At 42.2% G+C, this 24,225-nt stretch overlaps 1 protein-coding gene across 1 annotated transcript; it reads left to right on the top strand.

The window, feature by feature from the left end:
* The first annotated feature begins 16,136 nt into the window (after window positions 1-16,136).
* LOC125532680 (zinc finger matrin-type protein 3-like) lies at window positions 16,137-19,788 on the top strand. Its single transcript, XM_048696646.1, has 3 exons — window positions 16,137-16,496; window positions 16,625-16,795; window positions 18,865-19,788. Exons 1-3 carry the CDS (start codon window positions 16,440-16,442, stop codon window positions 19,573-19,575), a joined length of 939 nt encoding a protein of 312 aa, XP_048552603.1. The 5' UTR covers window positions 16,137-16,439; the 3' UTR covers window positions 19,576-19,788.
* Window positions 19,789-24,225: the final 4,437 nt, after the last annotated feature.

Raw genomic sequence — 24,225 nt, 5'->3', positions numbered from 1 at the left:
ATTTTCTTATATCATGATAAATGTTTATTATTCATGCTAGAATTGTATTAACCGGAAACTTAGTACATGTGTGAATACATAGACAAATAGAGTGTCACTAGTATGCCTCTACTTGACTAGCTCGTTGAATCAAAGATGATTAAGTTTCCTAGCCATATACATGAGTTGTCATTTGATTAACGGGGTCACATCATTAGAGAATAATGTGATTGACTTGACCCATTCTGTTAGCTTAGCTCTTGATCCTTTTAGTTTACTGCTATTGCTTTGTTCATGACTTATACATGTTCCTATGACTATGAGATTATGCAACTCCCGATTACCGGAGGAACACTTTGTATGCTACCAAACGTCACAACGTAACCGGGTGATTATAAAGGTGCTCTACAGATGTCTCCGATGGTACTTGTTGATTTGGCATAGATCGAGATTAGGATTTCTCACTCCGATTGTCGGAGAGGTATCTCTAGGCCCTCTCGGTAATGCACATCACTGTAAGTCTTACAAGCAATGCAACTAATGAGTTAGTTGCGGGATGGTGCGTTACAGAACGAGTAAAAAGACTTGCCGGTAACGAGATTGAGCTAGGTATTGAGATACCGACGATAGAATCTCGGGAAAGTAACATACCGATGACAAAGGGAACAACGTATGTTGTTATGTCGTTTGACCGATAAAGATCTTCGTAGAATATGTAGGAACCAATATGAGCATCCAGGTTCCGCTATTGGTTATTGACCGGAGACATGTCTCGGTCATGTCTACATAGTTCTCGAACACGTAGGGTCCGCACGCTTAAAGTTCTATGACGATCGATATTATGAGTTTATGTGTTTTGATATACCGAAGGTAGTTTGGAATCTCGGATGAGATCAGGAACATGACGAGGAGTCTCAAAATGGTCGAGACGTAAAGATCGATATATTGGACGACTATATTCGGACATCGGAAAGGTTCCGAGTGATTCGGGTATTTTTCGGAGTACCGGAGAGTATATGGGACTTATTGGGCTTTATGAGAAAGAGAGAGGAGAGGTTGCGCCTCCCCCAAGGCCTAGTCTGAATTGGACTAGGGGGAGGGGCGGCGCCCCCTCCTTCCTTCTCTTCTCTTGTCCCTTTCCTTCCCTCCTACTCCTACTACATGGAAGGGGGGATCCTACTCCCGATGGGAGTAGGACTCCTCAGGGCACGCCATAGTAGAGGGACGGCCCTCCCCCTCCTCCACTCCTTTATATACGGGGGAGGGAGGCACCCCATGGAGACACACAAGTTGATCATTGATTTTTTAGCCGTGTGCGGTGCCCCCCTCCACCATAATCCACCTCGGTCATATCGTAGTGGTGCTTAGGCGAAGCCCTGCGTCGGTAGCATCATCATCACCGCCATCACACCGTCGTGCTGACGGAACTCTCCCTCGAAGCTCTGCTGGATCGGAGTTCGTGGGACGTTGATACGTCTCCAACGTATCTATAATTTTTGATTGCTCCATGCTATTACATTATCTATTTTGGATGTCAATGGGCTTTATTTTACACTTTTATATCATTTTTGGGACTAACCTATTAACCGGAGGCCCAGCCCAAATTGTTGTTTTTTTGCCTATTTTAGGGTTTCATCGAAAAGGAATATCAAACGGAGTCCAAACGTAATGAAACCTTCGGGAACGTGATGTTCTCAACAAACATGATTCAGGAGACTTGGCGTGGGCGTCAAGAAACAAATGAGGAAGCCACGAGGCAGGGAGGCACGCCTACCCCCCTGGGCGCGCCCTCCACCCTCATGGGCCCCTCGTTGCTCCACCGACGTACTTCTTCCTCCTATATATATCAAAGTACCCCCCCCCCCAAACATCCAGGAGCACCACGAAAACCTAATTCCACCGCCGCAACCTTCTGTACCCGAGAGATCCCATCTCGGGGCCTTTTCCGAAGCTCCGACGGAGGGGGCATTGATCACGGAGGGCCTCTACATCAACTCCATGGCCTCTCCGGTGATGTGTGAGTAGTTTACTTCAGACCTACGGGTCCATAGTTATTAGCTAGATGCCTTCTTCTCTCTCTTTGGATCTCAATACAATGTTCTCCTCGATCTTCTTGGAGATCTATTTGATGTAATCTTCTTTTGCGGTGTGTTTGTTGAGATCCGATGAATTGTGGGTTTATTTATCAAGTTTATCTATTAACAATATTTGAATCTCATTTGAATTCTTTTATATATGATTGGTTTATCTTTGCAAGTCTCTTCGAATTATCAGTTTGGTTTGGCCTACTAGATTGATCTTTCTTGCAATGGGAGAAGTGCTTAGCTTTGGGTTCAATCTTGCGGTGCTCGATCCCAGTGAGAGAAAGGGAAATGACACGTATTGTATTGTTGCCATCGAGGATAAAAAGATGGGGTTTATATCATATTGCATGAGTTTATCCCTCTACATCATGTCATCTTCCTCAAAGCATTACTCTGTTCTTATGAACTTAATACTCTAGATGCATGCTGGATAGCGGTCGATGTGTGGAGTAATAGTAGTAGATGTAGAATCGTTTCGGTCTACTTGTCACGGACGTGATGCCTATATACATGATCATACCTAGATATTCTCATAACTATGCTCAATTCTATCAATTGCTCGACAGTAATTCGTTTACCCACCATAATACTTATGCTCTTGAGAGAAGCCACTAGTGAAACCTATGGCCCCCGGGTCTATCTTCCATCATATTAATCTTCCAACATTTAGTTATTTCCTTTGCCGTTTATTTTACTTTGCATCTTTATTTCTCTTTATCATAAAAATACCAAAAATATTATCTTATCATATCTATCAGATCTCACTCTCGTAAGTGACCGTGAAGGGATTGACAACCCCTTTATCGCGTTGGTTGCGAGGTTCTTATTTGTTTGTGTAGGTGCGTGGGACTTGAGCGTGATCTCCTACTGGATTGATACCTTGGTTCTCAAAAACTAAGGGAAATACTTACGCTACTTTGCTGCATCACCCTTTCCTCTTCAAGGGAAAACCAATACAGTGCTCAAGAGTTAGCAAGAAGGATTTCTGGCGCCGTAGCCGGGAAGATTCGCGCCAAGTCAATTCAAGATTTGACTCCCGACAACAAGCCATTTCAGGTGCCATTGCCAAGTCAAGACATTCCAAGTACCCATCACAAACTCTTATCCCTTACATTACATTATTTGCCATTTGCCTCTCGTTTTCCTCTCCCCCACTTCACCCTTGCCATTTTATTTGCCATCTCTCTCCGTTCCCCTTCTCTTTCCCTATTCGCCTCTTTTTTCGCTTGCTTCTTGTTTGCTCATGTGTTGGTTTGCTTGCTTGTCACGATAGCTCAAGATAATACTAAATTGTGTGACTTTGCCAATACCAACAACAATGATTTTCTTAGCACTCTGATGGCTCCTCTTATCGATGATGAATCTTGTGAAATTAATGCTGCTTTGTTGAATTTTGTCATGAAAGATCAATTCGCCGGCCTCCCTAGTGAAGATGCCGCTACCCATCTAAACAACTTTGTTGATTTATGTGATATGCAAAAGAAGAAAGATGTGGACAATGATATTGTTAACTTGAAGCTATTTCCATGTTCGCTTAGAGATTGTGCTAAAGCTTGGTTTTCGTCTTTGCCTAAAAATAGTATTGATTCATGGAATAAGTGCAAAGATGCTTTTATCTCTATGTATTTTCATTCCGCTAAGATCATCTCTCTTAGAAACGATATTATGAATTTTAAGCAACTTGATCATGAACATGTTGCACAATCTTGGGAGAGGATGAAATTAATGATACGTAATTGCCCTACACATGGTTTGAATCTTTGGATGATTATACAAAACTTTTATGCCGGATTGAATTTTGCTTCTAGAAATCTTTTAGATTCGACCGCGGGAGGCACTTTTATGAAAATCACTATAGGAGAAGCTACCAAACTCCTAGATAATATTATGGTTAATTATTCTCAATGGCACACAGAAAGATCTACTAGTAAAAAAGTGCATGCAATTGAAGAGATTAATGTTTTGAGTGGAAAGATGGATGGACTTATGAAATTGTTTGCTAATAAGAGTGTTTCCTTTGATCCTAATGATGTGCCTTTGTCTACCTTGATTGAGAATAATAATGAATCTATGGATGTGAATTTTGTTGGTAGGAACAATTTTGGTAACAACGCGTATAGATGTAATTTTAATTCTATGCCGTTTCCTAGTAATTCCTCTAATAATTATGGTAATTCCTACAAAAATTCTTATGGAAATTTTAATAAGATGCCCTCTGATTTTGAATCTAATATTAAATAATTTATTAGTTCGCAAAAGAGTTTCAATACCTTGATTGAAGAAAAATTGTCTAAGATTGATGAGTTGGCTAGGAACGTGGATAGAATTTCTCTTGATGTTGATTCTTTGAAACTTAGATCTATTCCACCTAAGCATGATATTAATGAGTCTCTCAAAGCCATGAGAATTTCCATTGATGAGTGCAAAGAAAGAACCGCTAGGATGCGTGCTAAAAAGATTGCTTTGTGAAAGGGTGTTCTTCTAGTTTTCATGATAGTAAAGATGAAGATCTAAAAGTTATTGATGTGTCCCCTATTAAATATTTGTTTTGCAATATGAATCTTGATAATGATGGGACTAAAGATGAGCCACCTTTACCTAGAAGGCGTTCCAAAAATTCGGAGTTTTTAGATCTTGATGCAAAAATTGTTAAAAGTGGGATTGAAGAGGTCAAAACTTTAAATATCAATAAACCCACTATTTTGGATTTCAAGGGATTTAATTATGATAATTGTTCTTTGATAGATTGTATTTCCTTGTTGCAATCCGTGCTAAATTCTCCTCATGCTTATAGTCAAAATAAAGCTTTTACTGAACATATCGTTGATGCTTTGATGCAATCTTATGAAGAAAAACTTGAGTTCGAAGTTTCTATCCTTAGAAAACTTTATGATGAGTGAGAACCTACAATAAAAATTAAAATTAAAGATCATGAGTGCTATGCTTTGTGTGATTTGGGTGCTAGTGTCTCCACGATTCCAAAAACTTCGTGTGATTTGCTAGGTTTCCATGATTTTGATGATTGTTCTTTAAACTTGCACCTTGCGGATTCCACTATTAAGAAACCTATGGGAAGAATTAATGATGTTCTTATTGTTGCAAATAGGAACTATGTGCCTGTAGATTTCATTGTTCTCGATATAGATTGCAATCCTTCATGTCCTATTATTCTTGGTAGACCTTTCCTTAGAACGATTGGTGCAATTATTGATATGAAAGAAGGGAATATTAAATTCCAATTTCCATTAAGGAAGGGCATGGAACACTTTCCTAGAAAAAAATTAAATTACCATATGAATCTATTATGAGAGCCACTTATGGATTGCATACCAAAGATGGCAATACCTAGATCTATCCTTACTTTTATGCCTAGCTAGGGGCGTTAAACGATAGCGCTTGTTGAGAGGCAACCCAATTTTATTTTTACTACTTGATTTTTGCTCCTGTTTAGTTATAAATAATTTATCTAGCCTCTGTTTTGGTTGTGTTTTTTTGTGTTTAATTAGTGTTTGTGCCAAGTAGAACCATTGGGAAGACTTGGGGAAAGTCTTTTTGATCTTGCTGTAAAAAATAGAAACTTTAGCACTCACGAGAATTGCTGCCATTTTTATTTGGAAGGCGCTATTTAGTTAATTATTTTTGCAGATGATTAATAGATAAATTCCTCACGTCCAGAAATTTATTTTAGAATTTTTGGAGTTCCAGAAGTTGCGTTAGATACAGATTACTACAGACTATTCTGTTTTTGACAGATTATGTTTTTCTTGTGTTGTTTGCTTATTTTGATGAATCCATGGTTATTAAAAGAGTTTATAAACCATAGATAAGTTGGAATACAGTAGGTTAACACCAATATAAATAAAGAATGAGTTCATTACAGTACCTTGAAGTGGTGTTTTGTTTTCTTTCGCTAACGGAGCTCATGAGGTTTTCTATTTTGAGTTTTGTGTTGTGAAGTTTTCAAGTTTTGGGTAAAGATTTGATGGATTATGGAACAAAGAGTGGCAAGAGCCTAAGATTGGGGATGCCCATGGCACCCCAAGGTAATATTCAAGGACACCAAAAATCCTAAGCTTGGGGATGCCCCGGAAGGCATCTCCTCTTTCATCTTCGTCTATCGGTAACTTTACTTGGAGCTATATTTTTATTCACCACATGATATGTGTTTTGCTTGGAGTGTCTTGTATGATTTGAGTCTTTGATTTTTAGTTTACCACAATCATCCTTGCTGTACACACCTTTTGATAGAGACTCACATGATTTGAAATTTATTAGAATACTCTATGTGCTTCACTTATATCTTTTGAGCTATATAGTTTTTGCTCTAGTGCTTCACTTATATCTTTTAGAGCACGGTGGTGGTTTTGTTTTATAGAAACTATTGTTCTCTCATGCTTCACTTATATTATTTTGAGAGTCCTTTAGAACAACATGGAAATTTGTAATAAAATAAAAAGTTTCATAGAAGTGCATTGAATACTATGAGAAGTTTGATACTTGATCATTGTTTTGAAATATGGAGATGGTGATATTAGAGTCATGCTAGTTGAGTAGTTATGAATTTGAGAAATACTTGTGTTGAAGTTTGTGATTCCCGTAGCATGCATGTATGGTGTACCATTATGTGATGAAGTCGGAGCATGATTTATTTATTGATTGTCTTCCTTATGAGTGGCGGTCGGGGACGAGCGATGGTCTTTTCCTACTAATCTATCCCCTAGGAGCATGCACGTAATACTTTGTTTCGATAACTAATATATTTTTGCAATAAGTATGTGAGTTCTTTATGACTAATGTTAAGTCCATGAATTATACGCACTCTCACCCTTCCACCATTGCTAGCCTCTCTAGTATCACGCAACTTTCGCCGATACCATAAACCCACCATATACCTTCCTCAAAACAGCCACCATACCTACCTATTATGGCATCTCCATAGCCATTCCGAGATATATTGCCATGCAAGTTTCCACCATTCCGTTATTATGACACGCTTCATCATTGTCATATTGCTTGCATGATCATGTAGTTGACATCATATTTGTGGCAAAGCCACCATTCATAATTCTTCATACATGTCATTCATGCATCATTGCACATCCCAGTACACCGCCGAAGGCATTCACATAGAGTCATATTTTGTTCTAAGTATTGAGTTGTAATTCTTGAGTTGTAAGTAAATAAAGTGTGATGATCATCATTATTAGAGCATTATCCCAAGTGAGGAAAGGATGATGGAGGCTATGATTCCCCCACAAGTCGGGATGAGACTCCGGACAAAAAAAGAAAAAAGAGAAAGGGCATAAAAAAAGAGAAGAAAGAAGGACCCAAAAAATGAGATAAAAAGAGAGAAGGGACAATGCTACTATCCTTTTCCACACTTGTGCTTCAAAGTAGCACCATGTTCTTCATATAGAGAGTCTCTTATGATATCACTTTCATATACTAGTGAGAATTTTTCATTATAGAACTTGGCTTGTATATTCCAATGATGGGCTTTCTCAAAATACCCTAGGTCTTCGTGAGCAAGCAAGTTGGATGCACACCCATTTAGTTTCTTTTGTTGAGGTTTCATATACTTATAGCTCTAGTGCATCTGTTGCATGTTGATGTCTACTACACAACCTTCTTCTTGTAGACGTTGTTGGGCCTCCAAGTGTAGAGGTTTGTAGGACAGTAGCAAATTTCCCTCAAGTGGATGACCTAAGGTTTATCAATCCGTAGGAGGCGTAGGATGAAGATGGTCTCTCTCAAGCAACCCTGCAACCAAATAACAAAGAGTCTCTTGTGTCCCCAACACACCCAATACAATGGTAAATTGTATAGGCGCACTAGTTCGGCGAAGAGATGGTGATACAAGTGGTATATGGATAGTAGATAAAGGTATTTGTAATCTGAAATTATAAAAACAGCAAGGTAACTAATGATAAAAGTAAGCGTAAACGGTATTGCAATGCGTTGAAACAAGGCCTAGGGTTCATACTTTCGCTAGTGTAAGTTCCCTCAACAATACTAACATAATTGGATCACATAACTATCCCTCAACATGCAACAAAGAGTCACTCCAAAGTCACTAATAGCGGAGAACGAACGAAAAGATTATGGTAGGGTACGAAACCACCTCAAAGTTATTCTTTCCAATCAATCCGATGGGCTATTCCTATAAGTGTCACAAACAGCCCTAGAGTTCGTACTAGAATAACACCTTAAGACACAAATCAATCAAAACCATAATGTCACCTAGATACTCCAATGTCACCTCAAGTATCCGTGGGTATGATTATACGATATGCATCACACAGTCTCAGATTCATCTATTCAACCAACACAAAGGACCTCAAAGAGTGCCCCAAAGTTCCTACCGGAGAATCACGACGAAAACGTGTGCCAACCCCTATGCATAGGTTCATGGGCGGAACCCGCAAGTTGATCACCAAAACATACATCAAGTGAATCACGTGATATCCCATTGTCACCACAGATATCCACGGCAAGACATACATCAAGTGTTCTCAAATTTTTAAAGACTCAATCCGATAAGATAACTTCAAAGGAGAAACTCAATTCATTACAAGAGAGAAGAGGGGGAGGAGAAACATAGGATCCAACTATAATAGCAAAGCTCGCGATACATCAAGATCGTGCCAAATCAAGAACACGAGAGAGAGAGATCAAACACATAGCTACTGGTACATACCCTCAGCCCCGAGGGTGGACTACTCCCTCCTCGTCATGGAGAGCGCCGGGATGATGAAGATGGCCACCGGTGAGGGATCCCCCCTCCGGAAGGGTGCCGGAGCGGGTCTAGATTGGCTTTCGGTGGCTACGGAGGCTTCTGGCGGCGGAACTCCCGATCTAATCTCCGTTCTGGAAGCTTTAGGGTACGTGGAGTTATATAGGTGGAAGAAGTACATCAGGGGAGCCACGAGGGCCCCACGAGGTAGGGGGCGCGCCCTAGGGGGGTGGGCGCGCCCCCACCCTTGTGGCTTCCTCGTTCCTTCCTTGACGCGGGGTCCAAGTCCATCGGGTGGCTTTCGTTCCAAAAATAACTTCTCTAGTTGATTTCGTTTCGTTTCGACTCCGTCTGATATTTCTTTTCTTCAAAACACTGAAATAGGCATAAAACAACAAATTTAGGCTGGGCCTCCGGTTAATAGGTTAGTCCCAAAAATAATATAAAAGTGGATAATAAAGCCCAATATTGCTCAAAACAGTAGATAATATAGCATGGAGCAATCAAAAATTATAGATACGTTGGAGACGTATCAAGCATCCTCAAGCTTAATTCCTGCTCGTCCTCGAGTAGGTAAATGATAAAAAATATAATTTTTGATGTGGAATGCTAGTTGGCATAATTTCAATGTAATTCTTCTTACTTGTGATATGAATATTCAGATCCGAAAGATTCAAGACAAAAGTTCATATTGACATAAAAATAATAATACTTCAAGCATACTAACTAAGCAATTATGTCTTCTCAAAATAACATGGCCAAAGAAAGTTCATCCCTACAAAATCATATAGTTTAGTCATGCTCCATTTTTGTCACACAAGAATGCTCTCATCATGCACAACCCCGATGACAAGCCAAGCAATTATTTCATACTTTAGTAATCTCAAACTTATAAACCTTCACGCAATACATGAGTGTGAGCCATGGATATAGCACTATGGGTGGAATAGAATATAATGAGGGGGGTTATCTGGAGAAGACAAAAAGGAGAAAGTCTCACATCAACGAGGCTAATCAATGGGCTATGGAGATGCCCACCGATTGATGTTAATGCAAGGAGTAGGGATTGCCATGCAACGGATGCACTGAAGCTATAAATGTATGAAAGCTCAACAAAAGAAACTAAGTGGGTGTGCATCCAACTTGCTTGCTCACCAAGACCTAGGGCACTTGAGGAGACCCATTGTTGGAATATACAAGCCAAGTTCTATAATGAAAATTTCCCACTAGTATATGAAAGTGATAACATGAGAGACTCTCTACTATGAAGATCATGGTGCTACTTTGAAGCACAAGTGTGGTAAAAGGATAGTAGCATTGCCCCTTTTTATTTATTTTCTCTTTTTTTGGGCCTTCTTTTTTTTTCTTTGGCCTTTCTCTTTCTTTGGGACAATGCTATATTGAATGATGATCATCACACTTTTATTTATTTACAACTCAATGATTACAACTTGATACTAGAACAAGGATGACTCTATATTAATGCCTCCGGCGGTGTACCGGGATGTGCAATGATTCATGAGTGACATGTATGAAAGAATTATGAACGGTGGCTTTGCCACAAATACTATGTCAACTACATGATCATGCTAAGCAATATAACAATGATGAATGTGTCATGATGAACTGGATAACAATGATCGGGGTTGTGCATGATTTAAATATTTTGTCTGGTGAAGATAGAGCATAGCTAGACTATATGATTTTGTAGGGATAATTTTCTTTGGCCATGTTATTTTGAGAAGACATAATTGCTTAGTTAGTATGCTTGAAGTATTATTATTTTTATGTCAATATTAAACTTTTATCTTGAATCTTTCGGATCTGAACATTCATACCACAATAAAGAAAAATTACATTGAGAAATATGTTAGAAAGCATTCCACATCAAAAATTCTTCTTTTATCATTTACCTACTCGAGGACGAGCAGGAATTAAGCTTGGGGATGCTTGATACGTCTCCAACGTATCTATAATTTTTAATTGCACCATGCTATTATATTATCTATTTTGTATGTCAATGGACTTTATTTTACACTTTTATATCATTTTTGGGACTAACCTACTAACCGGAAGCCCAGCCCAAATTGCCATTTTTTTGCCTATTTTAGGGTTTCATCAAAAAGGCATATCAAACGGAGTCCAAACGGAATGAAACCTTCGGGAACGTGATTTTCTCAACAAACGTGATCCAGGAGACTTGGAGTGGGCGTCAAGAAACAAACGAGGAAGCCACGAGGCAGGGGGGCACGCCTACCCCCTGGGCGCGCCCTCCATCCTCGTGGGACCCTCATTGCTCCACCGACGTACTTCTTTCTCCTATATATATCCATGTACCCCCAAACTTCCAGGAGCACCACGAAAACCTAATTCCACCGCCGCAACCTTCTGTACCCGAGAGATCCCATTTCGGGGCCTTTTCCAGAGCTCCGCGAGAGGGGGCATTGATCACGGAGGCCTCTACATCAACTCCATGGCCTCTCCGGTGATGTGTGAGTAGTTTACTTCAGACCTACGGGTCCATAGTTATTAGCTATATGACTTCTTCTCTCTCTTTGGATCTCAATACAAAGTTCCTCCTCGATCTTCTTGGAGATCTATTCGATGTAATCTTCTTTTGCAGTGTGTTTGTCGAGATCCGATGAATTGTGGCTTTATGATCAAGTTTATCTATGAACAATATTTGAATCTCCTCTGAATTCTTTTATGTATGATTGGTTTATCTTTGCAAGTCTCTTCGAATTATCAGTTTGGTTTGGCCTACTAGATTGATCTTTCTTGCAATGGGAGAAGTGCTTAGCTTTGGGTTCAATCTTGCGGTGCTCGATCCCAGTGACAGAAAGGGAAATGACACGTATTGTATTGTTGCCATCGAGGATAAAAAGATGGGGTTTATATCATATTGCATGAGTTTATCCCTCTACATCATGTCATCTTCCTTAAAGCATTACTCTGTTCTTATGAACTTAATACTCTAGATGCATGCTGGTAGCGGTCGATGTGTGGAGTAATAGTAGTAGATGCAGAACCGTTTCGGTCTACTTGTCACGGGCGTGATGCCTATATACATGTTCATACCTAGATATTCTCATAACTATGCTCAATTCTATCAATTGCTCGACAGTAATTCGTTTACCCACCGTAATACTTATGCTCTTGAGAGAAGCCACTAGTGAAACCTATGGCCCCCAGGTCTATCTTCCATCATATTAATCTTCCAACATTTAGTTATTTTCTTTGCCGTTTATTTTACTTTGCATCTTTATTTCTCTTTATCATAAAAATACCAAAAATATTATCTTATCATATCTATCAGATCTCACTCTAGTAAGTGGTCGTGAAGGGATTCACAACCCCTTTATCGCGTTGGTTGCGAGGTTCTTATTTGTTTGTGTAGGTGTGTGGGACTTGAGCGTGATCTCCTACTGGATTGATACCTTGGTTCTCAAAAACTGAGGGAAATACTTACGCTACTTTGCTGCATCACCCTTTCCTCTTCAAGGGAAAACCAATGCAGTACTCAAGAGGTAGCAGACGTCATCGAGCTGAACGTGTGCTAAAATTGAAGGTGTTGTACGTTCGGTACTTGGATCGGTCGGATCATGAAGATGTACGACTACATCAACCACGTTCTCATAATGCTTCCGCTTACGGTCTACGAGGGTACGTGGACGACGCTCTCTCCTCTCGTTGCTATGCATCACCATGATCTTGCGTGTGCGTAGGAATTTTTTTGAAATTACTACGTTCCCCAACACTTGTTTGGCAACTATCATATGTGGCGAAATTCATTTTTGAACTCCGACAACATCACATTGAATGTCTCGGAATTGGGCGTAGTAATTGAATGTACAATTCCATGAAAGGGTAGGAAAACTAAAACCGATTCACTCCTGGTCTCTCCATCTCCACTTTGTCACCATGGTGATCGCCTTCCTCGCCATTTGTGAGATGACTCGTCTCTTAATTCACCCTTTTGCTCCTTTGACTCTTATTCCCCCTTTTCCTTCTATTGTTTGTGCTTCGTGATCTCGTGGAGCTGCTGGTGAGTGCCGCGGTGGAGTTCACTTCCTTCCCTCGGGAAGTCTCCTCCACCTCTCCCCTCACCCCCTCTCTTCTTCTTCCATTCCTCTCCTCATCGACTCCTATTTCCCTTCTTTTCTCTTGTTGCTTCCGCCCGGACGTCCAGCTTCTATCTCTGCGAGCTAGTGCAGCCGTCCGTGAGTGTCGCGGTGGCGTTCACTTCCTTCCTCGGGGAAGTCTCATCCACCTCTCCACTCACCCTATGTCTCACATACACACCATCTTCTTCTTGAACCCAACCTTGGCGCTAGAGCACCTCCACTTGAGGGTGCCAGTCCATGAAATACACCTTTGTTCTGTCTAGTCTAGATAACCAAGTCTTGTCGTGGTACTAGTTTTAAAAAGGAAAGTGATGATAACAAAGAATAACCATGCATATGACAAAGTCTTTAGAAAGTTTTGGGTGTTGAGAAAGTTTGTGAAGAAGGTGATATTAGCGATACTCAACCCCGTAGCGTTAAATTTGATAGACTCAATAACACTTGTGGATAAAGTTGTCCAGAGAAACCCAATTGAAAGGTAATTGAGATTATGCAAAAATCTGTTTTGCATTCACATGGCGCTTCAACTTCTTGCTAGTTCCATGACCTTGTCAATATATGTTCCTTTATGTGCATAAATGTGATTTCGTCACCTCTTTTGATGTTATGCCGAGGACTCTGCCGTCCAATGAACGACCCATTGGAGTTTCAGTTCGGATTTCGGCGATGAGTTGGTTAACATTCATAGTGGCAACACTACAACGAATATTTTTCGGCTTTTCTTAAAGAGTGTATGTATGTGAAAATAAACAAATACTGACCGCAAGAGCTCACAAGAGACAACATATGATCATATGATATTGAAACATAAGCCACAACAAAACTCTTTGCATGTATCAATTCTTTGGCATAATCTCGTCACTAGACAACAAAAGTTTCAGCAAGTAATGATTGAAAAGTGTTTTGTGATCCTTGATGATGAGACACTAGTGGGTGTTAGCGAGTTACTCTAGTATCACATTGTCTTCACATGCCTTTCACTCATGTTATATGTGTTTTCATTTCAAAAGAAAGAAAACTCTTCTGCCCTGTTCCTGACAAGCGAGTGCTAGCTAGAGTAAATAGAACAAAATCTACTTTGTTATTTTGTCTAGACTAGCAAGAACTTTGTGTTCATTATCTTTGCTTCACTAACGCTTGCATAATAACCATGTCACCGCTACAACTATACTAAGTTTTCAGGTGAAGAAGCGGAGGGCTATCTACGCATATTGATCGTAAGTGAACCAACCTTCTCATTATTTTGGTTTAAGCAACTGCCTACAGTTGACTTCTATTTATTGCTCAAGGATGATCAAGGTTTAAGCTTGGGGAGGCTGATGAGTGATATTTTTGCGCTCATCAGACCGTTGTTTAAATTGGATACTCCTAGAATTTCCAAGAAAATCACTCTGATATTGCCACTAATGACTAATGAATGCGAGAGATCTGTTTCCGCAGGAAAGGGCCTAAACATGGAAATGAATCATCAATTACGAAACAAGGGGAAAGAAATGAAGGAACTGGAGGTGCAACAAAGCAACCAGAGTGCAAAGACGGCGTTTGATATATACGAGCGTACCAGCAATACCAACTATTGACGGCTCTAGAAGTCTAAGCTGACCAACCTTTATAAAAGGGCTTACATAAGAATCGCAATAGAGAAAGCACCATTCACGAAACAGAGCACCAGAATCATCTTTGAACCCTAGCCGTCGGCATTTTCCATCTCATCTCCATAGCCGCTGACACCATTATCACCGCATCAATCCCTCCCAAAGTCAGTCATATTTGTAATCGTGTATCACCTCCGGCAGCTATTGTAAGACATATTATCAATCAATCAATCATCCATGTTTCTTCTTCATTGAGTTCACCTTGCGATCCGATCGCCATGTTTGAGTAATTTGGTAAGGCAGTGAGTTGAGGCATAGCCTTACCACCTGATGTATTTGTACGAGGGGTCGATGGGATGACCTTGAATGTTTAACGTTATTTGTATGTGTCCAACGAAGTTGTCGCTTATCTTCTTCTCGATCTAAGGCCCTGCGGGTACCTAGGATCCCAGAGACCGATCTAGGAGGAGGTAAGGAGCGAGGAGGACATGAAACACTATCCCCAATAGAAGTGAGAGAAGGGGTTAGTATGGTAGGGGAAGGCAATTCCTTTGGGAACAAATGAAGTGTACTCATTATCCGAATATTTTTATCCGAATGTTTAATCTTAATAACCGAGATACCCTGCAAGAAAGTAAGGGCCCGCGGTTGGATAATTGACTCTTGATACAGGTCACGCACTGATCAAGATGTACTTCAGACACATCCACACATCTTCGCTTCGCAAGCACATCACAGTGGTTGTTTTCTAGAGCACAAATTAATATCATTATGATCGTGAGCACAAATATAGTACTCCACTACAAATCTAACACCAGACTTTTGACCATGGCAAATTAATGTTCTCCGAGGATGTAAAGTTTAGTTGGCGAGTATGTCAAATCCACCTCAATTCATTTTTTTATTAGAGAACTTCCGCACTTGCAAACTAAATTTGGCATCGATGCGTCAATATATATTGTTATGAAAAACGTTGGATTTACCATGTGTAAAATTCCAACATCAGATTTTTAGTGTTTCCATTACAAAAAACCCCTCTATTTGCCACACTGTCATCTCGGAGGAACAAATCAAAGTATATGCCACATCAGCAGAATACAATGTACAAACGTATCAAGTGATCGTCACTATATTAACTTACGTGAGTTTATAATCTGTATGATATAATGAGACACATATTACAAAAAAAGAATTAGTGACCATTAATCGGGTGCCTGCCCCCCCAAAAAAGACCATAAATCGGATATTTTTGAATATATTGAGCAGAGTGACCGTCACTGAATTGTACTCGTGATCTGAGTGTTGTATCTCATCTTTTACTAGAAGGGTACTTGGATCCAAGGGACTTATTTTAGTCTGATTAAAAATAGTCTCTTTAAGAGCATAAAGTTTCAAGCACCCCTGACTAAAGTGGGGTTAAAACTAGTCTTCAGACTAATTATTTTAGTGAGGGGTACCCCTACTAAAATATGGATTAGTCCTCTCTCTCCTCATTTAACTCTTCTTCTTTAACGCATGCGAGTTCTGGATTGAAGGGTTTGAAGGATAATAAATGCTCATTAACTTAATTTTAGCCTCTTTAGTATTTGGATCCAAGCATGAGTAAGCTTAGCAAGTTTTAGTTCCATTACTTTTAGTCATGTGAACCATTTTGAGAAGCTTGTAATTAAGGCCGGGTGAACCAACCAACCCACGATGACCCCCTTCCGTTTTCTCTTCTCCGTTAAATTTTCAATCCATTCGCTCCCACTCAACCATATTCATTCGGACTGACCTTCCCATCACTGCTAGCTCCACTTCCACTTTGAGTCGCCGATATAGCTAGTTCCTCCATTGCCGATCGATCAGGCCATCAAGGAGGAAGACGAAGGGCGGCGTCGACGTCGCTCCATCACGTCGGGTTGACGGCGACCAAGTAGACTGCATGGACATCCGGATGAACGCTACCCCGCGCAGCAGGCTTCAGATCAGAGCTCCTACGGTGAGTGGCAGTGTCAAATCACAATCCCTCTCTGCTTTCGAACTCTCCTTCTCATTGCTCCAGAGCTCCACGTCCTTTTTGAGTTCCTGAACTGAAATGCTTCGTTTCCTGCAATGCCGATCCGTCAGGTCGTCAAAGCACACAACGTCGATGTTGCTCGACCATGCCAGGCCCACAGCGACCAAGAAGAAGGCTACACGGCCGCGGACATCACCCTGGAAAACGCTATCGAGCGCCAAAAGCTTCGGATCAGGGCTCGCCGCGCTTCCGGCGGCGCAGTTCACCAGGCTCCTCTACCAGTGAGTCACAAATCGTCGTCACTTTCTCTTCTGCTTTATCATTTTTTTTTGTTTCAGAGGTGCTTTAGCATGTTTTCAAACTGGCACATTGTTTTCAAACGGTAAGGAAGGCCAGCTTGGTGATTGTTCAGAAGTTCTTCTTTGCTTACTTGTTTCTCTGCGGCACATAGAAATAGTTTGTTGCTTTGTCAAATAGAAAAATGACTCTCATTCTAGGATGGTATTTGTCTCGGCAAAAATTTAGCTTAGTCTTTTCATCCCCAAAATCAACAATTGATATGGATTTTTTTTGCGAGATAATTGATATGGATGTTAGCCTAGTCTTTGCATGATGTTTTTCTCACAATTAAGTGTTGACAAACAGTATGAAGAAAACAAGTTTTCCCAACAATGCTATACTTGTTCCTTGAAATACTGGAACAGAAATTTCTGAATAATGCATACTTCTGCACATTTCGGAGACATAGTTGAGAGGAGATGATAGAACTACCTCTAGGCATCGGTGCTTTCTGATTGAAACAACCACTGTATGAAAGATAGTTCTATTTATTTCAAAGAAAGCCACAGTTCGTAATTCTACTGCATCTATTCCATTGATGTTTTTAGTTGAGATCCTGTTAATTTCTTCTTTAATCTAGTGACGTTTAATCATAAGTTCATCATTAAAACACATGTGTTGAGTAACGTGATTGTAGGAAACATAGGTTAGACTAAGAAATATTATGGCTTGCCTTATACTCCAAATAGATCATGTATTCTTATATATATGTCCACGAGGCTCAAGCAATACAACGACTATTCCATCAAACCTCTCTCTCCCTTCTAACATGGTATCTATCGCAAATCGATCCTATACCCTAGCCGCCGCCGCTTCCGCACCCACGCGGCGCCCCCGGGGCGGTCGGCCTCCATGACCGCCGTCGGAGGCCGCGCCGCCCGTACTAGAGAGTCTTTTTTTACCTGATCCTTTGATCCGGATTTTCTCTCTCTCGCCGGTCGCTTTGATCGGCGTCTCCTTTTTGGTTTTCCGATCCATATGATCCGGTTTGCGTCGCCCACCGCCGCCATCGACCCCGTGCGCCTCTACTCCAACACCGGCGTGACCGGCCGGCTTCTTCAGCAACCCGGTGGCCTCGCGCGTCGTCCGTGCGTCTGCCCGTCGGTTGCCCCGATCCGGCGGCCTCGCGCGGCGTCCGCGCGTCGGCCCGCCGGTCGCCCCAACCCGGCGGCCTCGCGTCATGCGGCGACCCTTCACCGCTACTGTTCGCGCGATGGCCCGTCCGTCGATTTACGCCGGCCGTCACCGCCCTGCTCCGACCGGGACTCCTGCATCACCTCGACTCGGCGGCCTCGCGCCATGCTACGGCCAATCATAGCCGGTCTGCCGCCCGCCGCCGCCGGCTTCATCTCGGACTCCGCCGCCACCGCGCCTCCACCGAGCGGCGTCCCCGACCTCGCGCGCGATCGGATTGATCACCCGCCCGCCGCCGCGATCCGCCTCATCTACGTCGTGCGACCGACCTGGTCCGTCGGTTGCGCGCGCCTCCGCAGGCTCCATGAAGACCGTTCCGAGTTCAGCGCGCCCCTCTACCAATCGAGTAATGGGCTTCCGCTGCGTCGCCCCGTCGGGCCGCCCCGCCGCCGCCCCGTGGTTCTTCTCTCAGCTGCATCGACCCGCGTCACCGCTGCGTCGCCCCTTCAGGCCATAGTACCGCGGCCCGCGGTCCACCGCTACTACACTTAACATGTATAAACTCCTTTTTTTTTTTTGCGGGTAGAAAACTTGTATTACTCATGGCTCATCATACAGTCCTCCTGACAAAAATCAACGACCTCTGGGGGGCATGTATAAACTCCTGTTTGTACATCACATTTCCTGCTACATAAATTTAGTTTCAGAAGAATTACTCCAGTAAATTTCCTGCTACACTTGGTCTGTGCTCTCAAGATTTCTATGAATGGTCTTATTATTTACCTGCATCGGTTTTACAGTTCCATGCCACTGATCTTGTTTCATTTTCCCCCGCAAAAATAAAAATAAAAAATCTTGTTTCATTTTCCCTCTTCAGGTACAGAATCCAGCATCACTTTCTTCAGATGCACCTGCGCATCGCGCAGGGACAAAGAGGCAAGCAACCTGGCCGCCTCCTGGTGTCTCCGGCGTTCGACAGCCGCCGCAGAACCAGTTCCAGGCGCTGGCACCGCCGAGGCAGCAATACCAGGAGCGGCAACCGCAGATGCAGTACGTGGCAGCGCCGCCAGCGCAGGCGCTCACACTCCAGAAGCAGAGGTCACGGCCGCACGCCACGCCAGCGGCCGCCAGAACGCCGCCTCCGCAGATGACTACCAGCTCCAAGCCGCCACTTCACCTAAGGTCCCCAGCCAACCTGGCGGCAGGCAACACGCCCTCCATCGTTTGCCGCGTCTGCGGCGTGCGGTGCATGACGGCGTTCAACCTCAGGCAGCACGAGGAGGGGAGGAAGCACCGGAACAAGGTGGCCAACGCTGCCGGTGAGGCAAACGTGCGGTGCGAGATGTGCGATGTGGTCCTCTCAGGCAAGCTCAACGTCCAGGAGCACTACGCCGGCAAGCAACACCTCCATCGGGTCTTCTCCTCCGGTGCCAGTGCCACCGCCGGTGAGATAAACGTGCGGTGCGAGATGTGCGACGTGCTCATCTCAGGTGAGCTCAACGTCCAGGAGCACTACGCCGGCAAGCACCATCTCCGTCGGGTCTTCCTCTCCGGTGCCAGTGGCACCGCCGGCAACCCAGCAACCTGACATGGCCATTCTGCTAGTACTACGGTAGTACGTACCAGCTAACAACTTTCCTTTCGACTTGATTATCCAGTGGTTTTTTAACATTAAACTGTCCTGTAAGTGTGCATATATTACTGCATTCACAGTGTCAGTCTGACTGCTAAATTCGTCATTTGAATACTGTAACGGATTATATTTGTACCTTTTTATTGTGTGCGATTATGTTTTATTTGGATTCGCCTTGTTAATTTTTCTTAGTTGTTTATTTATTTTTTGAAAAGGGGAGTACCCGGCCTCTACATGACAATATGCTTGTTCTTGTGCAATTCATTTGGTGGATAACATCATTTGAACTAGGCCCCATTTTGGCATATAAAACTCAATTCTTCGGCACAATCTCCCTGCCCATGAACTAGGCGGTTTGGAAGGTTTGGGCGCCTTCTAAGTTTTTTTTGCTTGGCTTGCAATTTAAAATCGGATTTGGACTACGGACAGACTTCAAAGGCGCAGATGGCCAAATTGCGGGCTATGTCCTTTATTTAAGCAAATCAAGGAATTGGTGGACCACCTCTTCTTTAAGTGTCGGTTCACCATGGGGCTTCAGGATGATCAAGGATGGGCTCAACCTCGACGGCATTGATACTTCTCGTTGGATTGATAAGTGTACCATCAAGGGTTGGTGGATAATATGTCCGAGAAAAATACGACAAACCGGTAGATGATAGCGTCCCTCATCATGCTTACTTGTTGGACAATTTGATGTGAGCGAAATATTAGGGTGTTACGACACAAATCCATGCTCCCAACCATCATTCTCTCCAACATAAAAAACGAGGCTACACTTTGGGCTACCCCCGTGGCAAAGCACATGGGAAACATCATGCCGCGATAGTAAAGGCTTTGTAATTTTTTTTGTAAAAGCAACTCTAAACTCCTTAATTAATGGATGAGGCAAATCTTTCGTCTCTGATTAAAAATATATATTATTAAACGTGAATCAAGTTGAAGTCATCGATACAAGACACTAATATAAATAAAAAGAAAACACTACCACAATCGATCAGACCCGAGATTACATAGCTCATCCACATAATCTACGAGTGACTCGTCGGCCAAAGTGGTTAAACAAACTCTCCGCTTGCCATCCACATCAGGGTGCACCAAGAGGCCATAAGCATCCGTGTGTCCACATGCTACAGTAATGACACATATGGATTAAAGCCGTAACTTTGTAGATAACCTGCAAGAAATTAGGAGTAGATGATCTGTTAAAAATGGACCCATTCCAACATTCCATATTACCCAGAGAAATGACACAAAATCACACACCGATTTCGTCCTACAACTTATGATGAATAACACCCAACCAGTTTCCAAACAAATTGAGAATAATTCTTCGCAATGCTAAATTGCATGTAACATGAATCGTGCGCCAGGTCAAGGTAGTAAATGGACATGCGCGAAATAAATGATGAAACACTCCTCCTGATAAAAATACCCACATTTTTTCTAGGGTGTGTCTAGGGCACATCTAGATGTGCTTTAGTTATTGCACATCTAAGTGAGTGAATCAAGTATAAAGAGGAAAAGAAAAAAGAAAAAAAAATATCCACACGAATCTCAACGCAAAATCAATGACATAGGACTTAGATGTGCAATACTTATGGCACATCTAGATGTGCTTTAGCAAAACTGTTTTTTCTATCATGACAGTTACAGTTAGCAACATTATCTTTGGTAAGAACTAGATCTCTGTGCAAAAACCACATGGAAATTTTGATCTTGTAAGGAAACTCTGTTTTCCAAATATGTACTATGCGAAAAATAGGACCAGAATCCATAAGATCCACATACATAGGCTTCACGATGAAATTGTGCACTTTGCTTCACTCACTAATTGCCATGATCTAGTACCCATCTCAATGAGGTTGCATAATTCATATGTGCCTTCATAAGTATTAGGAAACATCGACAAATGATAAATGGGAAAATGGTGGTGCATTTCTGCACACCCCGAATACCTTCAGTGCCATGGACTTCCTCTGTATGAGTAGAGCACTTGATAAACACTCAACACATATATGAAATAAATATGGTGGTGAGGGGTCACCCCGCTGGGGCCCCATACATGGAATAAAGCAATCCATTTCTCGACCATTAAATCTCACCGTATATTTCATAGATGTTACACATGTCATAAGGAGATCAACAAATTTTAGGTGAAACCCCAACTGTATTTCCACTCTCTCTAAAAGAGGCATCATTCCACATGAACGCATGCTTTATGCATGCCAAGTTTCACTGCATAGTACCATGTCTTCCCTTTCTTCTTATTATTAGTTGTGTGTAAACTCTTGTGCGCAAATAGAATATCATATGTAACCAGGCTACCGGGAATAGAAGCACTTCACGGATGGGAGACCACATCATTATCAAGGAAATATTTGAGACAATGAGTTATCAATTTTGTAGCTCACCTTGCATAAAGTATTACGTAAGCTTATTATCTTGTACACCTTCACCTTTTGTGCATTTTGAATTAACCTTTGGAATAAGGACAAGAATCATGTCATTCCATCCCTTTTGGGTATAAGCACACACAAAAAATAAGTAAACCGAGAGCTTTTCTTAAAGAGAGAAAGTAAATGGAGAGTCGAGATTGCTAATTAGTGAGTGAAGCGAAATGTTGATGTGAAAACCCAAGTATGTTAAAACTAATCATTCTGACAGAAGCTAGTCTTTGACGCATATCTTAGTCTCCCAGCTATGGTTGGTATTGATAGAAGTACAACAATGTCCATCTATTGTAAAGAGCTATTAATCGCCTAAGAGGATGGAAGGGAAATTGTTATCTATGGTGGCAAAGGATATTTCATTGATGGCTATCATCCAAGTCATCCGAGCCTTTTCCATGTCTATTTTAAGTTACGGAAGAAGGTATGCAAATGTATCATAGAAGCCAAGGCAGTTATTTGGTGGGAAGATACATATGGACATAAATGGATGCATTGATTCGCCTCGTGGAAAATGGGTATCCTAATAAAGAATGAGATTATAGGATAGGGATTTGCATGCTTTTAACCTACCAACAATGCTGACAAAACAAAGCTAAAGATTAATTACTTGACCTGAAACTTTTTGTGCAAAGGTATGACATGCCAAAATATTTTCCAAATAGAGATCTCTTGAAAACTGAACCTAAGAAGGGTTCATCTTATTCTTGGCAGAGATTAGTTGTTGGTTTACAAAATTTGAAATGGGCCATATTTCGAGAGTTGGGTCAGGTACAAGAATCGGTATATGGGATGCTCACTGGGTCATAAATAGTCCGACCGCGAAGATATGAACTAGGAAGGGGCATGTTCTTTTGAACAAAATGGATGAGCTCATTGACCCATTTTTGGCACAATGGGATGAAGCTTTAATTATTAGTAGTTTCTTGTTTTTGTATCATAAAAAGAATTTTGAGAATCTCCCTGAATGATCATATGAGATAGGATTTGTTTGCCTGGCACAAAACAAAGTCCTTTTCCACTTTCGCTCGATATATTACATTGAATGGAATCATCAAATCGTCTTGAGGTTAAAGAGTGATGATGAGACATGGGTCTTCTAGATGAAATTCTACATGGACATATAATATGGACATCTCGTATTCCCATCAAAGAAAATGGTACGGGGGAGCCCTAGGGGTGCCCCGATCTTCACGATTGGAGCTGGATCCGAGGTGAAACACTATGTATATGAAGAATAAAGGCAGGAGGACTCAAGGGGAACACTCAAAAGGAAAATATTCACCACCAAGCTTAATCAAATGTCAAGTAAATTGCAAAATGTTGAGGCTCAAAGGCGAATACAAACTGTTAGAAGGGAATAGAGAGAGATTGGTGGAATCAATGGATATATTATTGAGCCTCGAGGGCGAGTATATATTGAGTACAAGTCTTAGAGGGCATGAAGCCTCTCCTGGAGACAAGGTAGGAGACGGATTACAAATCCTAGACTACCAAATACATGTAACCCAAATATATCTCTAACATCCCTCCACAGTCGTAGCGGTAGTATCGCAGTTAGTAGGAGCATCGCGGACGGTCAGACTGGAGAGAATAGCAGCTGCCGGGCTGACAAATCCCCGCAGTCGTAGCAGGAGCGTCATGGACAATGTCACGTCGCGGACGCACTGACTGTAGAGGAAGCCGACGTGTTGCACAAGCGGATGATAGCCCTTTGTGCTGTTTGTTGAGGTAGACGAGAGCGTAGGTGGTGTAGCCGTGGTTGAGGTGGCCATGCGAATAATGCCATGGTCGATGTCGAGCCGGGGTAGCTGGTGTCGAGGAAGTCTCCGTGGAGCCGCGGGCGCAAGGAGGCGCCGAGTTAGTCATAGGCGCAGTGGTGTCGAAGTAGTGGTGCGCCGGGAAGAAGACGTTGTTGACGACGCGTCGCGCCGGGTTTGCCTAGCCCGGGGACACATCGTGGATGAAGGCACACATTGGTGTTGCCAGCACCAGGCATGCGTAGACGGACGAAGACGAAATTGACAAAGTGCCGCATCGGGCTTGCCAGGCCTGGGGACACGTCGTGGACGAAGGCACACATCGGTGTTGCCAACACCGGGCATACATAGACGAGGGACATGCATGAGTTGTACGCCATGTCAAGGGGTCAGAGGGG

This window comes from Triticum urartu, chromosome 1 (assembly GCF_003073215.2).
Source record: "Triticum urartu cultivar G1812 chromosome 1, Tu2.1, whole genome shotgun sequence".
In the NCBI taxonomy this organism is placed as follows: Eukaryota; Viridiplantae; Streptophyta; class Magnoliopsida; order Poales; family Poaceae; genus Triticum; species Triticum urartu.
This window is presented reverse-complemented; position numbering and strand designations above follow the sequence as displayed.

Coding starts and splice junctions, on each gene's coding strand:
- LOC125532680 (XM_048696646.1), top strand. CDS start 16,440: ATGGACATCCGGATGAACGCTACCCCGCGCAGCAGGCTTCAGATCAGA. Junction 16,497..16,624: donor TTCAGATCAGAGCTCCTACG/GTGAGTGGCAGT, acceptor CCGATCCGTCAG/GTCGTCAAAGCACACAACGT. Junction 16,796..18,864: donor TTCACCAGGCTCCTCTACCA/GTGAGTCACAAA, acceptor TTCCCTCTTCAG/GTACAGAATCCAGCATCACT.